The sequence below is a fragment of the Bos mutus genome, chromosome 18 (genome assembly GCF_027580195.1).
Source record: "Bos mutus isolate GX-2022 chromosome 18, NWIPB_WYAK_1.1, whole genome shotgun sequence".
Taxonomy (NCBI): Eukaryota; Metazoa; Chordata; class Mammalia; order Artiodactyla; family Bovidae; genus Bos; species Bos mutus.
The window spans coordinates 6,526,284-6,542,343 of NC_091634.1; the positions used below are offsets into that span (position 1 = coordinate 6,526,284).

Consider the following 16,060-nt stretch of genomic DNA (forward strand, 5'->3'; position numbering starts at 1 on the left):
TGTCAGGATCTTACTTACTAATCTGTTTACTAGGTTTTACATTTCTTTTTCCAGCCGCACCTCCTTCCACCTCTGCTAGAAGAAACCCCGTGAACAGGAACTGTGACCATCTCCTTCAGTGTGTCTCCAGCGCCCAGTACATAGTGGGCTTTCCACTGACATTTCTTTAACGGTAAACTATGTGAGTAGAGACTATCTCTGTCTCCGAGCTCCTTCAGGAGCCTAGAACTGGGCCGGGCACATAGTAGGTGTTCAATAAATATCTGTTGAATTAAAGAATGTAAGTGCTGAAGAGAACAAGGAGCTCCTGCTTTTCTCAGCTCTAATCCTAATTTCTGGAGGAGCACCTGGCATATAGTAGGTGCTCAGTACACATAAGCTGAAAGAATGAATGTTAGATCCAAGAGCACAGGACAGACTTCTGGGTTTTGAAGACTGTCTCCTTAGCTCCCAGCTCCACGCCTGGCACACAGTAGGTGCTCAGCCAACCCGCCCCAGCGCGCACTCCCCCGGGCCTCCCTGACTGCTCCTCTGCCTGAGGGGCGGGGCCGACCGGGGTGCCCTCTGTGACGTCACAAAGGCCCCGCCATGCCTCTAGCCTGGGCCCTTCTGCTGCTCTTGGGCCTGAGCGCCCGCCGAGACTGGGGCTGCCTGCAGTGTGACAACTCGGTGCGGGAGGCCCTGAAGCAGCTGCGCCTCGCCCTCATCCCCAGCCGGTTCCAACAAGGGCAGCTGCAGGCCCGCGCTCAGGTCGTGCTGCGGGGCATGGAAGGGCCTTTCTTCCGGGACTACGCGCTAAACGCCTTTGTGGGCAGAGTGGGTGCGTGCTGGGGCGGGGAGAGGGCCCTGGACCTTGGAGAAAGGGACCAGTGGGCGAGCCCGAGGCTGGGCGGGGAGGCCACGCCCTCGAGAGGGGGGACGGGGCGGTCCCGAAGGGAGATGGAGTCGGTGATCCCTTGGCTTTCCCAGGGACCCACGGGAATTTCCTCCCCTCTCGTCCCCAGGGATAGACCGTCTGGACCTAGTGGCGTCCTTTGTCAAGAATCAAACAAGCAACTTAATGGCTAATTCTCTGAGAGGTAGGAGTTAAGAGGGGAAACCTTTTCCCAGCTCCCTTGCCCCTCCTCCCTTTCCACCGGTCCACTAGGCCTTCTCTTCATATAAAAATAAAAGCAATCGCATGTATAGCCTTTACTGTTCTAGAAAAGCGTTCTAGAAAAGCCTAGGACAGTTCATCAAGGTAGGCGTTGTTGTGACCTGCCCTTTACGGAGGGGAAGACTGAGACTCAGAGGGGTTAGGCAACATGCCAGCCCCATTGTTTTTTTCTTTTTGGCAAATAAAGTTTTATTGAAACACAGCCACACCCATTTATGTAGGTATTGTTTATGTTGCTCCTGCTCACCAAGGCAGAGCTGAGTAGGGACAATGACCATATGGCCCTTAACGCTGAAAATATTGACTGTCTGGACGGACCTTCACAAAAAAGCTTATAGCCGCAGGTTTCAACTCAGGCTGTAGGCTGGAATCCCCTAGGAAACTTTTAAAACAGTCTAGGAGCCCAGGCCAATTAAATCAGAATATAGGGGATGGGGCTTGAACATCAGTCATTTTTAAAGCTCTCACCTTTAAAAAAAAATGATTTTTATATTTCAAAGAACTTCTAATAGAAAAGTTTTATGAATAATACAATAAGCACCTATACACCGTTCTTTTTAAATATTTTTAATTTGGCTGTGCCAGGTCTTAGTTGCAGCATGTGGAATCTAGTTCCCCAACCCAAGGATCAAAGCAGGGCCCCCTGCTTTGGGAGCAGGAAGTCTTAGCCACTGGAAAGTGAAAGTAAAGTCACTCATTCGTGTCCAACTCTTTGCGACCCCATGGACTGGAGCCTATCAGGCTCCTTCTCCATGGGATTTTCCAGGCAAGAGTACTGGAATGGGTTGCCATTTCCTTCTCCAGAGGATCTTCCTGACCCAGGGATCAAACCTGGGTCTCCCACATTGTAGGCAGACACTTTACTGTCTGAGCCACCAGGAAAGTCACCATTCTTAACATTTCACTACATGGTAGCCTATTGCCACATTTGGTCTGTGTGTGTGTGTGTGTGTAACCATTTCAGAGTTAGTGACACTTTAAATTCTTCAGCAGGCAATCTTCTAAAAACAAAGACATTCTCTTGCACAATGAATGTAACTTGGAATTTATATTACAGTGTATACAGATTTATATTACAATTCCATACTATTATCTAGTAAGTAATCTTCATTCAAATGTTCCCAATTGTCTGAATCATGCCATTCATCGCTAGTTTTCTTTCAACTCTGGATCTGTTCTGATTCAGCTATCTTTTATAACAATGACATTTTTGAAGAGCCTGGGTCAATGATTCTACCAAGTAATATTACTGGAGGTCGGCTCCATAGGCATGGAGCACCCAAGTGGCTGATCTTAGTTATTCTGTCTCCAGCTCCCCCAGAGATCGACCTGCTACCTTGTGGCCCACAGCCACCACCAAGAATCACATCGTTAGCACAGACTACATGGTGTGGCCCAAGGCTCCCAAGTAAAGAAAGATACACTTGACAGGCAGGATATTCCAAAGGACTTAGAGGTTACCTCCCAGGAGGCAGGGAGTCAGATGAGAGCCAAAGCTTTTGTGGAATGTGCACATTTGGACAACTCAGGCCGTCTGAGTTAACCCTTTACTAGACAATATGTCAAATGGGGCCAAATGACATGGAGAAAAGAATAAAGCAGGGACCGGGGATAGGGCGTGCTGGGAATAGGGGCGCAGCTTGCAGGTGAAAACAGGGTAGCCAGGGGACTTCCCTGGTGGTCCAGTGGTTAAGACTCCGCACTTCCACTGCAGGGGGCATGGGTTCAGTCCCTGGTCTGGGAATTAAGATCCCACATGCAGCGTGGTGCAGCCAAAAATAAAAAAATAAATACATAAAAGGATTTTTTTTAAAAAATAAGGCAGCCAAGAAGGATGTCACTGAAAGATTAGCATGTGAGAAAAGATGTAGAGGAGAAGGGGAAGCAACCATGAAGGGGTAGAAGTCTAGGGTAGAAGGCTGAAGGCAGAAAGAATAACTACGGTAATACCTGAGATGGGTCAATGATTGGCATATTCACAGAACCTCGAGGAGGCCAGGGAGGCTGGAGTGGAGAGAAGAGAGAGCAAGGGAGAACTGTAGAAGATGAGATTCTAGAGGTAACGGGGTGGGCATGCATAGATTGGTACCCATTAATTAGTAGGGACTTATAATGGTAAGGACTTTTGACTTCTACTCTGGGTCACATAGGAGGATTCTGAGCAGAAGCGTGATGCTAGTGAACTGCCTGAGCTTTTAATGGGGTCCCTCTGTCTGCAGAGAACAGATTTAGCAGGGCAATGGGGAAGGCTGGGGGACCAGTGGGAAGGTTGTAGCAATCAATGGCCCAGACAAGAGACGATGATGGCTGGCACCAGGATGGCAGCGGTGGAGGGGGTAAGAAATGTTGGATTTCTGGACCTCTCTTGAATATTCACAGACAAGATTTGCTCACATGCATGTTGACAAATTGCATATGAAATGTAAGAAAAAAAGAGTCAAAGCACCAAGGATTTTGGCTTGGGTAACTAGAAACATGATGGCTCCCTCAATGAAGATGGAAAAGACATCGTCTTCATAGATGGAGTTGCAAGTGGGTTTGGAGGAGGATGTCAAGATTCAGTCTTAGATTCATTGAGTTTAAGATGCCTGTTAGACATTGAAGGTGGAGATCCTGAATGGGTAGTTGGAGATATGCCCCTGGATATCAGTGAGTGGTCTAGGTTAGTGACACCAGCTCAGGAGGCCTCAGTGTATTTAGAACAGTGCTGTCCAATGGAGATATGTGAGGCACAAATAGTCACACGGGTAATTTAAAAATTTCTGGTAGCCACATCTTTTAAAAAGGTAAACAGAAGCAGGTAAAATAAACTTTAATAGATTTTATTTAACCTAATACCTAAAATATTATCATTTGAACATGAGAGCAACACAAAAATTATTGAGACGTCATAGTTATTTTTTTCATACCCTGTCTTTGAAATCCAGCATACGTTTTATACTAACATCATCTCTCAATTCAGACTAGCCCATTTCAAGTGCTCAATCCTCATGTGTGTCTAGTGACTGCCATATTGGACAGTGTGTGTCCAGGTAATATACAAAACTATTCAGCTGGATGAAATCGTGAAGGTGTGAGTGTAGACAGAATAGAAGAAAAGAGGAGAGCAGGTCAGGGAAAAGGAGAGGAGAGGTGCTCGAGTCCACCCTTCTATTACTTACCAGATGAGGAAACTGAGGCCAAGGCAGGATGGTTTAGCCTGGGTCCCCGCAGTGGATCAGAAGGTAGACGTAGGTTCTCCAGGCCATAGATTTGCCCAGCGGATCCAGAGGAATAGACAGTCTTGCTTAGAAAAGGAGTTTCCTCATCCCTCCTCTCTTCTTTCAAATGTTTGTTTCGGCTGCATCTCAACTGGGGATAATCCTGCCCTCGGCAGTGAAAGTTCAGAGTCCTAACCAATGGACCAGCAGGGAATTCCCATCACCTGTTCTCTTTGAAGCTGCAGGTGAGGCGGCTTGCTGAGTGCCTCCCATCATATAAGGATCTGCTTCTTTCCTCAGATGAGCCTCTGCTGGATGAGCTGGTGACTCTTAGGGAGAGGGTAATCAAGGAACTCAAGAAAGTGTTAAGATCATATGAATTAAAAGGTGTGGCATCTCTCTCCACTAAGCCCCCTTCTCCCCTTCCTCATCATCACTTGATTCCCTTCTCCCACCTTGTCTTCCAGACTCCTCTCTTTACCTCCCCTATGACTCAGCCTTCTCTGCCTCTCCCCCAAATTCCCTTCTCTCCTTTTCCAATCTCACTCCTTCCTCCCTCTCCCAGTCCTTTCCCATTAAATTCTTAAATTGCTGGCCCAATCTAAGTCACCTCTGTTCTTTTCTCTTGCAGCCTGTGATCCCAAAATTTGCCGTAAGTCCTGGGTTTATTGTCTGTTCTTCCCTTTGCTACCCTCCTACCCTTTGGGGCTTCCCTGGTGGCTCAGCTGGTAAAGAATCCACCTGCAATGTGGGAGACCTGGGTTCAATCCCTGGGTTGGGAAGATCCCCTGAAGAAGGGAAAGGCTACCCACTCCAGTATTCTGGCCTGGAGAATTCCATGGACTGTATAGTTCATTGGGTTACAAAGAGTTGGACACGACTGAGCAACTTTCACTTCACTTTACCCCCTTTTGACCTTGTCCCCCCCAAATCAAGCCCTGCTATCATACCTACTCCATCTGGTATTTCCTCCACCCCAAAGCTATGGCACGAAGGGGTATCTAACTTTTGAGGGCTTATGAAAGTCATTGCAACCTGCAAAAAAGGATTTGTGGGGGAGATTTTAGGCTAGGATAGGCTATGTTGTAGTGAAAAATAAACCCCCACATCTCAGTGGTTTAACGGAAAAAGGGTTTATTTCTCTTTTGCCAAAATTCCATTGAAAGTTGAACAGATATTCCAAGTAGCTCAAGGATCCAGGCTGCACCTATATCATGGATACTAAGCTAGCTCCAGAAGGGAGAGTAAATAGAGAATCCCACAGGGCCTTTTATAACTAGGTCTGGGAGTGACATACATCCCTCTGCCCACCTTCCATTGGCCAGAACTCAGTCACATGGGTGCAACCTACTGCAAAGGAGCTTGGGAAATGTAGTCTTCCTGTGTGTCAGGAAGCAGGGAAGACAGATGAGTGAGCGGGCAGCCAATCTATGCCTCTGGGGGCAGCAGAATGAGAACAGAGAAGAAAGCACATTCTTTTGATAGGCATTTAATTTAAAATTAATTTAACATAATCACATGTCTACCAACTGAATGTTAAGTCAACTACACAACTAATTCCACCCTTCAGTGCTGCTGCTAAGTCACTTCAGTCCTGTCCGACTCTGTGCAACCCCAGAGATGGCAGCCCACCAGGCTCCCCCATCCCTGGGAGTCTCCAGGCAAGAACACTGTAGTGGGTTGCCATTTCCTTCTCCAATGCATAAAAGTGAAAGTGAAGTCGCTCAGTCGTGTCTGACTCTTAGCAACCCCATGGACTGCAGCCCACCAGGCTCCTTCGTTCGTGGGATTTTCCAGGCAAGAGTACTGGAGTAATTATGTACAAATTATTTTTAATGTGACTCATCAGTGCATTGAGCAAAATGGGACCTCCAAATTCAGGAAGGCCAAGGGACTCCCTGTCTTCTTTCCCCTTCTGCCTTCCTACCCTTTGCCAGTCCTCTGGTATCTCCCCTCATCCCACTTCTCCCTTTCCTCTTGCTCAGGCTTGCTGAAAGAAGAAGTCCTGGATTGTTTACATTGTCAGATGATCAGTCCCAAATGCATCAGAGAAAAGTACTGTTTCAGTAAGCTCCTGGAGTAGGGGAAGGCATGGGACAGGTGCATGAGAGGTGAAGTCAGCCACATCCCAGTAATACAGCTTTTTAAAAAGATGTGTATTTATTTATTTGGCTGTACCAGGTCTTAGTTGCTGCATGTGGGATCTAATTCTCTGATCAGGGATGGAACACACCGCCCCCTGTATTGGGAGTGCAGGCAGAGTCTTAGCCACCCAACCATGAGAGAACTCCTGAATATGGCTTTTGAAGTCTCCCACATACAACCTTGAACCCTTCCCTTGCCATTTGATTACTGTATGGCCCAGAAGTTGCTTCCATATTCTGAAATTCACTTTCCTCCTACTAATTGGAAGACCCCTCTGTAACTTTACAATGCTTCTAAGGCCAAAATGGCAGGTACTAGAAAAGCATTTTATTTATAGCCAGTGCCATACTTGGGGAGTATGGCAGGACGTGCTGAATTCACTCATTCAGAGGCTTTAAAAATATGTATCTTTATAGTACAAAGCGTAATACAGTGAACTGCTATAAATCCATCAAGGTTGAATAGTTATGTTCAACCTTTTCACATGCTGTTCCCACTCTCTCACTACTCCTCTTTCTCCCTTACTTCAATAAAGTCTCAGAATTCCCCTCCTCAGAGAGAACTCCCCGATCACAAACTAAAGGATCACTTCCCTGGGAGTTGTGGGTTTCCCTGGTGGCTCAGATGGTAAAGAATCTGCCTGCAATGCAGGAGACCTGGTTTAATCCCTGGGTCAAGAAGATCCCCTGAAGAAGGGAATGGCAGCCCACTCCAGTATTCTTGCCTGGAGAATTCCATGGACAGAGGAGCCTGACAGACTACAGTCCATGGGGTTGCAAAGAGTCAGAACTGAGGGACTAACATTTTCACCAAGTCCTCTCCGCCACCTCCACCTCCCATCCAATGAGATGCATTTGGTGCTGTGCTATGTTGACTGCTCCATGAGAGCAAGGATTTTGCCAAAGGAATTTCCAGCAGTATCCCAAAAGCCTAGAAAGGTGCCTGGGACACAGAATATGTGGAATGGATAAATGAAAAAGTCAGACCCAGGAAAGGGCAGGGACTAAGCAGGGAGAAGGGAGAGAGAGGCCCGACCCTAGCCAGGTTGCGGAGTGAGCAGGTGGGTGTGGGTGCATGCCCAAGAAAGGGTGATGACTTGGAGGTCGGGCTGTTTCCCCTCCCTCTCGACCGCCCACCCCTCCACCCCAGTCGACGGGCAGCCCCGCATGGACCTGCAGTATCATAAGAAAAATGAATTCCAATGGAGTCCTGGCCTGACTGGCAGCATCATTTCCGTGTGTCTTGCTGTCTTGGCCTTCGGTATCATCGTGGCTTCGTGAGTCATCCCTGCCCTCTCCTGAGGTCGCCAAATGCCCCCACTGGGCCCCTCAAGGAATGGCACTGCCCTGGATCAGTCACTGTGTCATTTGGGAATCTCCTCCGCAGTCACTTTATGCCTCTGTCTCTGTTTCCCTGTCTCTCTGCACCTCTCACTATCTCTTTTTTCTTTCTTTCATATCTCTCTGTCCATTTCTTTCTCTCCTCTCTGGGCCCAGGAGAGAGCTGGTGGGTGTGGCCCCATGCTCTCCCCCACCCCTGGGCCCCATTTTGTCTTTTCTGGGTCCTCAATCCAGAGCCTCCTGTCTTTTTCCCTTCTTTCTGTTTTCACATTTCATACCCTCTCTCCCAGTCCCAACTTTTTTCTCCTCCCTCCTCATGTAACTGATTGGCTGAGAACCCTGGAAATCTGCCCAGAGACTCATGATGTCACTGGCTGAGCCAAATAAAGCCAATGATTGGAGGGAAAGTTTTGGGTGGTCAGTAGACCTGGTGGGGTCTGAAGTTCTTTTTCTAACCGGTGGGCTTTGTCTCTCTGACCAGGGCTATTACATACAGGCGAAACCGAAAACTCCTGCTTCAGTAGGGCGCTGGTTTTGAGGTTTGTAAGGGGAAAGGAAAAGAAGTTTATTAAAGTCTGTGACAAATTCCTCAATGTCTCCATCAGTATCTGGAGGGCTCTGCCTCAGCTGGTGTAGCTCTGCACACCTGACTGAGTGCATCTCAAGGTTGGGACCATGTCTCACTCATCTGTTGATTCCAATTACCCTAATTCAAAGTGGAAGTTATTTAGATTTTCAAGAGTGATCGATAACCTACGATGAGGACTTGAAGGGGGCAACCATTCCTACTTTGGGGGGAAAAAATGCATCCAAAAGGAGAAGTACTGTGGTGTGACCATAAAGGTCAAAAGCTTGCCACCTGTTGCCAAGATACCAGTTTTAATACCTGCACAGTAGAGCTCACTTTGACTGGGGCGGTTTTGAAGAGAGATAACAGAGGAGGTGACCTTTGAAACAGAACCATCTCCAATTGAGAGGGTTTTAGAGTTGTTTCCAGCCTCTCCAAGCATAGGCATACTTCTCAGGAGGCCGCAGATGCTGGTTCCCTTGGCTACATTGCTCCTGACGCGCTCGCCATCTCCTTCACCTGCACCGCTGGCCTGTGCTTTGGGGGTACTGCAGCCCCTTCGGAGATGCTCACTTCTTAAGCTGGTGGGCAGACCAGTGCCTACCCCGGGAAAGGTTTTAGCTTGGGGGGATGAGGAGAGCCTCAGCTGGTGGCTTCAAAATGCTTTTTGTTTGGGTAGTAGTGTTGTTTTGGTTTTTAGAAATATCTTCACACTACAGGTCCAGCCACTGCCTAAGTTCCTGGGAATTTCATGGAGCAATGCACAATAGATGGGTACTTAAATTGTTCATAAATTATAGCGTGATAAAAAAATTATAGTGTGATGAGAGCTCCAGGAGAGCTCAGTCTGGGATGGGAGAGACAGTTACCTAATAATTACATTACAGCAATTATTATACTATCAAGTTAGTGGGAACCCAAGGGTGGGAGTTGCCAATTCTGGCTAGGCCAAATGGTAACGAAATGGAGCAGGACTCCATGGTCCTTCCCCTCATGTCCTCAGCCAGCCTTTCCCCACCCCAGCCCTGTGGAAAAACTTCAACCAAAGAATAAACATCATCAGAAAAATGAGAAAATGCAGAAGAAGGAAAAAAACAATCCAACAAGACTAAATAAGAGTTTAGTATTTAAGCATGGTTAAGGAACTTTAGTTCCTTCTCAGGGGTTATAGCTAATATTCTGAGCCACATCCAATGAGTTGTCTTGTAGATATTTAAATACCACCCCCATCACATGGCAGAAGTTATCTACATGATGGCCAGACTGTAGCTGTGACATAAACTGCCACAATTCTGAGAATTGGGCTCAAGGAAATAGTAACAAATCAATTTTGGAACTGAAGGTTAATTGTACTTAAAATAATCAAGATGACACTAGTCAGATGACCGATGACCAACTTCAAGATGACTGTCAGAGCTGACTGTTCTGTTTCTGCATGTAGCCCCCTCTCTCAGCCTATAAAAGCTTTGTTCACTGGTTGTGTGTTGGGGGGTGACCACTATCTCCCCAATTTCAGTTCAGTTCAGTTCAGTCTCTCAGTCACGTCCGACTCTTTGCAACCCCATGAACCGCAGCACTGTAGGCCTCCCTGTCCATCACCAACTCCCAGAGTTTATCCAAACTGATGTCCATTGAGTCAGTGATGCCATCCAACCATCTCATCCTCTGTCGTCACCTTCTCATCCTGCCCTCAATCTTTCCCAGCATCAGGGTCTTTTCCAGTGAGTCAGCTCTTCACATCAGGTGGCCAAAGTATTGGAGTTTCAGCTTCAGCATCAGTCCTTCCAATGAACACCCAGGACTGATCTCCTTTAGGATGGACTGGTTGGATCTCCTTGCAGTCCAAGGGACTCTCAAGAGCCTTCTCCAACACCACAGTTCAAAAGCATCAATTCTTCAGTGCTCAGCTTTCTTTATAGTCCAACTCTCACATCCATACATGACTACTGGAAAAATCATAGCCTTGACTAGACGGACCTTTGTTGGCAAAGTAATGTCTCTACTTTTCAATATGCTATCTAGGTTGGTCATAAATTTCTTTTCAAGGAGTAAGCATCTTTTAATTTGATGGCTGCAATCACCATCTGCAGTGATTTTGGAGCCCCAAAAGATAAAGTCAGCCACTGTTTCCACTGTCTCCCCATCTATTTGCCATGAAGAGCAATATTGCATAGGAATCTGGAATGTTAGGTCCATGAATCAAGGCAAATTGGAAGTGGTCAAACAGGAGATGACAGGAGTGAACATCGACATTCTAGGAATCAGTGAACTAAGATGGACTGGAATGGGTGAATTTAACTCAGATGGCCATTATATCTACTACTGTGGGCAGGAATCCCTTAGAAGGAATGGAGTAGCCATCATAGTCAACAAAAGTATCCGAAATGCGGTGCTTGGATGCAATCTCAACAACAGAATGATCTCTGTTCATTTCCAAGCCAAACCATTAAATATCACGGTTATCCAAGTCTATGCTCTGACCAGTAACGCTGAAGAAGCTGAACAGTTCTATGAAGACCTACAAGACCTTTTAGAACTAACACTCAAAAAAGATGTCCTTTTCATTATAGGGGACTGGAATGCAAAAGTAGGAAGTCAAGAAACATCTGGAGTAACAGGCAAATTTTATCTTGGAGTACAGAATGAAGCAGGGCAAAGGCTAATAGATTTTGCCAAGAGAATTCACTGGTCATAGCAAATACCCTCTTCCAACAACACAGAAGATTCTACACGTGGACATCACCAGATGACCAACACCAAAATCAGATTGATTATATTCTTTGCAGCCAAAGATGGAGAAGCTCTATACCGTCAGCAAAAACAAGACCAGGAGCTGACTGTGGCTCAGATCATGAACTCCTTATTGTCAAATTCAGACTTAAATTGAAGAAAGTGGGGGAAACCACTAGACCATTCATGTATGACCTAAATCAAATCCCTTATGATTATACAGTGGAAGTGAGAAATAGATTTAAGGGACTAGATCTGATAGAGTGCCTGATGAACTATGGATGGAAGTTAGTGACATTGTACAGGAGGCAGGGATCAAGACCATCCCCAAGAAAAAGAAATGCAAAAAAAGCAAAATGGCTGTTTGAGGAGGCCTTACAAATAGCTTTGAAAAAAAGAGAAGCGAAAAGCAAAGGAGGAAAGGAAAGATATACCCCCATTTGAATGCAGAGTTCCCCCCAAGTTGCCAGCATCCAAAATAAAGCACATTTTCGTCTCCACCAGCCTAGTCTCTTTATTGGCCTTTGAGAAGCAAGCAGTGTGATCCCACTTTCACTTATAGAAATAGAGGAAAGTTTCCTACAGGAGGTTGTAAGAGCTTTTCCTGCAAGAAAAGTAGGAATTTTCCAAAAGTAGAAGAGAAAGGATATTGTGGGCAGAGGGAACAGAAAATACAAAGATCAAGAGATGGGAACTATTAATAACTTGACATAGATGGTGTTTTCCATCTACATCACATATTCTACTGGCATTACTTATATCAACCTATTCAAACCTCACAACCCAACGCAGAGGATATTTTTTAATCTCCCATCTGCAGTGATACTGAATCAAACAGGAAGGCAGTTGCCCAGGAAAATTGAACAATTAAGTAACAGGCTCGATTCATTCACCAGCAGTGTTAGTTGGTGTCTTGAAGACTTTTGCTTTAGTAGGAGATATTTCAGTTAGATGGGTTAACTTGCCTATGACGTCGCCTTCTGTGGAGGACAGTGAAAGACTCTGGCTATAATAGGAACACTCATTGTGCCAGCAGAGCCATGCATTTCCCAAATGCCATGATTTCACGAGCTGCAAAGCAGCTATTTACACCTGTTCTCTCTCCCGACGTTCTATTTCTGGACTCCATTTCCCAGCATTCCCGCGCTCTCAGAGACCCGAGGCCTGGAGGAGCGTGAGCCGCAATGGTTTCTGGGAAATGTGGTCCAGTTTGCGAAACCGAGTTTAAAGTACCGGGACTTGTGGTACCGCGCAGGCGCTCTCCGGGGCTCGAAGGAGGGCGGGAAGGCCCGGCCGCCGTGCACCACCCAGGGGCGCCCAGGTGAGTTCCGACCTGGCGGATCCGAGAGGTAGCAGCTGGGTGTGGGCTGGCCCAAGCAGGCAGGCTAGCACGTAGGGGGCGGGCCAGAGTCCGCTTGGGTGGGAAGGGAAGGGCGCTGTAGGCAACGCCCCGCCCCCTCCTGCCGCTCGCGAGGCGGCCCCAGAGCCGACAGCCTTCCACTCAGCGCGCAGCAATTGGGCGCCTGCTGTTTTCGAGCAGTCTATCCGAGTGCGGAAATGTTGCGATTTCTTAAAAAGGACAATGTACCAGTTCTTCACTTGGCAGGTGAAGAAAGAAGCCAAGGAGATTCCGTGGCTTCTCCCAGAACCCAGTGCTGATGAGTGGTCAACCTGGGCTCACGCCCAGGGATGTCTAGCCCCAAAGCCCTAGCCTACTCTGCACGGTCACGCCCTCGGTGCCTGTCCTGATACTGAGCGTCTGTTGCCCTCTCTTTGGGTCTCATCTTCCCTCTCTAATCTCCCACCATCACCCTAATCCCCATTCTGTCCCCCTCTCTCCCTAGGTCTCTGCTTTTTTATCTCTGAGTCTGACCCCTTCTCTCTGTCTCTGTGTGCCCCCGGCCCCCATAAGTCTCTGTGTTTTTTCTAAAAACAAAGTTTCAGTTTACTCCAAAACCATTGCATCACGATCACACGAGGAGTGAACATCCATACAATACTATTGATTAGCTACTCTGCAAGCTTTCCTTAGATTTTGATAATTGTCCTAATGTCCTAAACGGCAAAAGAAAAATCCCATATCATGCACTGCATTCGTGCTCCTGTTTAGTCTCCGTTAACCTGTAACAGTTCAGTCTTTTTTTGACCTTCATTCATCTCGGCAATCCTGAATATATAACAGACTGTGTGCTTCTCCTATGGTCCCTCAGTTTAGACATGTTGAAGTTCCCTCGTGATTAGATTTAGGTCACATGCTTTTGGCAGGAATACCTTAGGAATGATGCTGTGTCCTTAACAGACCAGCAGCCTGTGATGTCAGCTTGGCCATCATCAGTCACATTGGTCTTGATCATTTGGCTAATGTGGTGTCTGCCAAGTTTCTCCGCTTAAAAATTATCTTCATTTTATAATTACAGTAGATCCCCTTCCCCTTGGAGGATACATTCCAAGATCCCCAATGGATGGCTGAAATCTCGGAAAGTACTGAACCCTCTATATGCCATTGTTAACTAAAGAATAAAACAACCAGTTATTTTACCAGCAAAATGGGCTTATTCAGGAATAACAGAGAATTGTAATTCTGGAAAAGAAGGTTAGAGCAAAAGCCATGGGAAGTCCAACAAATGAGAGAGGAACTTTATTTTATAAAGAAAAAACAAAACAAGGAATTCGGGAAGAGTTGTTTCTAACAAAAGTCCATTGGAGAAAAGTGAGAGTTCCAGGCGATTATGGTTTCTCATTGGCCTAGTTGCTGCGGTAATTTCTTGAAGGAGGAGATGCAGTGTACATCTTTTCCAGTTTTATGCATGTCAGTCGCTAAGTCATGTCCAATTCTTTGCAACTGTAGCCTGTCAGTCTCCTCTGTCCTTGGAATTCTCCAGGCAAGAAAACTGGAGTGGGTAGCCATTCCCTTCTCCAGGGGATCTTCCTGACCCAGAGAATGAACCTGCGTCTCCTGCATTACCGGCAGATTCTTTACCATCTGAACCTCCAGGGAAGCCCCACTTTAAATGAGGTTCCCCTTTATTAATTTTCACACCATGTTTTCTTCTAAGCATTTGTACCTATGATAAAGTTTTATTGATAAATTAGGCACAGTAAGAAATTAAAAATAATAAAATAGTATAACAATACACTGTAATAAAAATTTTATGAATGTCATCTCTCAAAAAATATCATTGTACAAATTTAATGCCTCTTGCATCTTAACTAAGCACTTAGGCACTGTGACTAACTTTGCAGGTTGAATTTTTTTTTTTTTTTGGCTGTGCCACGCGACTTGCAAGATAATCCCTGACTAGGGATTGAACCCAGGGCCATGGCAGTGAATTGTCCTAACTACTGGATGCCAAAGAAGTCCTGAATTTCTTTTTCTTTCTTCACAATTTCACGGTTAGAAGATTAATTCTTACTGTAGGTCTTAGCAACCGCAGCATGATTTTTTCTTCTTTCCTTATTAAGTTGAAAACTTTCACCTTTTCACTTCAAGCTTCTTTTTGGCGTATTCAAGTGGCCAGCATCAGCATGACTACTCTTCAGCTTTGGGGCCATTATTAAGGAAAATAAGGGCTACTTGAACACAGGCAGTGTGATACTTCAAGAGTCAATCAAGACAACTAAGTGGCTATCACACGGGATGGAGCTTCCCAGGTGGCTCAGTGGTAAAGAATCCACCTGCTAGCACAGGAGACATGGGTTCGATCCCTGGGTTAGAAAGATCTCCTGGAGTAGGAAGTAGCAACCCATTCCAATACTTTTGCTTGGAGAATCCCATGGCTGGTGGGCTACAGTCCATGCAGTCGCAAAAGAGTTAAGACATGACTGAGTGACTGAACATCTGACAGGATGCAGTGGACAAGGAGATGATTCACACCAGGTGGGACAAAGCAGGACTGCACAATACTCAGAATGGTGTGTGATTTAAGACTGATGAATTGTTTCTTTATGGAATATTCCACTCTGTTTTTGGACCACACTTGACCTCAGGTAACTGAAATCACAGAAAGCGAAATTGTGGATAAGGGGAAACTCTGCAGTAATGAGTGACTTGTGAGGAGAGAGTTAAGACTGTGTAAGACCTTCATGAAAATTCCACCCACTGGTTTCAGCCCTCAGGTGCATGCGTTCCCGTGGAGCCAAGTGTGTACGTGTGGCTGTTCGCCACCTGTGAGGCTCTGAGTCTGTTTCTGGACTGTGTTAGTTTCCCATTTCTGCTGTAACAAATTACCAGAAACTTACTGGCTTAAAACAACAGAGCTGTAGTGTTCTCCTACAGTTCTGGAGCCCAGAAGTCTGAACTCGGTTTCAGTGGGCTTCTATCAAGATGTCAGCAGAGCCATGCCTCCTCCCGCCCGAGTCTCCAGGAGAGAATCCATCTCCTTGCCTTTTCCAGCTTCCAGGGGCTGCCTGCATCCCTCGGCTAGTGGCCCCTTCCTCCAGCTTCAAAGCATGGTGCCTTGTCTCTCTGACTCCACTCCTCTTTACATCTGTCCCACCGCCTTCTGCTCCGTGTCAGATCGACCTCTGCCTCCCTCCTATAGGAACCCTTGTGATCATGCTTAGGGTCCAACCAGATAATCCAGGATGGCCTTCCCTTCTCAAGATGCGTGACTTACTCACATCAAAAGTTCATCCTGGGGGACTTTCCTGACGGTCCGGTGGTTGAGACTTCATCTTCCAATGTGGGAGATGTGGGTTTGATCAACCTGGTCAGGCAGCTAAGATCCCACATGTCTCGTAGCCAAAAGACCAAAACATGAAACAGAAACAGTATTATGGCAAATTCCATAAAGACTTTTTAAAATGGTCCACATAAAAAAAACATCTTTAAAATCTTATTTAAAAAAAAAGAAGAAGTTCATCTTAGGTCTTCTCTGGTGGTCTAGTGGCTAAGACTCTGATCTTCCAACGCAGGGGGCCC

General features: G+C 46.3%; 2 protein-coding genes across 4 annotated transcripts in view; one reads left to right on the top strand and one right to left on the bottom strand.

Annotated features, from left to right (window-relative positions):
• Nucleotides 1-588: 588 nt before the first annotated feature.
• On the top strand, nt 589-8,365 carry IZUMO2 (IZUMO family member 2). The gene is made up of 7 exons (XM_005905015.3): nt 589-820; nt 1,005-1,079; nt 4,657-4,743; nt 4,988-5,008; nt 6,342-6,422; nt 7,651-7,777; nt 8,323-8,365. Exons 1-7 carry the CDS (start codon nt 589-591, stop codon nt 8,363-8,365), a joined length of 666 nt encoding a protein of 221 aa, XP_005905077.1.
• A 5,391-nt stretch (nt 8,366-13,756) lies between these two features.
• ZNF473 (zinc finger protein 473) overlaps nt 13,757-16,060 on the bottom strand; it is a 31,669-nt gene continuing 29,365 nt past the window's right edge. Inside the window, exons 5-6 of one of the 3 annotated variants that reach the window (XM_070387254.1) lie at nt 15,760-15,873; nt 13,757-14,204 (exon numbers count right to left, since the gene is read on the bottom strand). In XM_070387254.1, coding sequence (XP_070243355.1) covers nt 15,761-15,873 — 113 coding nt within the window. In that variant the 3' untranslated portion in view covers nt 13,757-14,204; nt 15,760. Of the gene's footprint in view, nt 15,874-16,060 lie in introns of all 3 variants that reach the window. The other 2 variants (XM_070387252.1, XM_070387253.1) reach the window with 2 other exon arrangements.

Coding starts and splice junctions, on each gene's coding strand:
- IZUMO2 (XM_005905015.3), top strand. CDS start 589: ATGCCTCTAGCCTGGGCCCTTCTGCTGCTCTTGGGCCTGAGCGCCCGC. Junction 821..1,004: donor CGCCTTTGTGGGCAGAGTGG/GTGCGTGCTGGG, acceptor TCTCGTCCCCAG/GGATAGACCGTCTGGACCTA. Junction 7,778..8,322: donor TTCGGTATCATCGTGGCTTC/GTGAGTCATCCC, acceptor CTCTCTGACCAG/GGCTATTACATACAGGCGAA.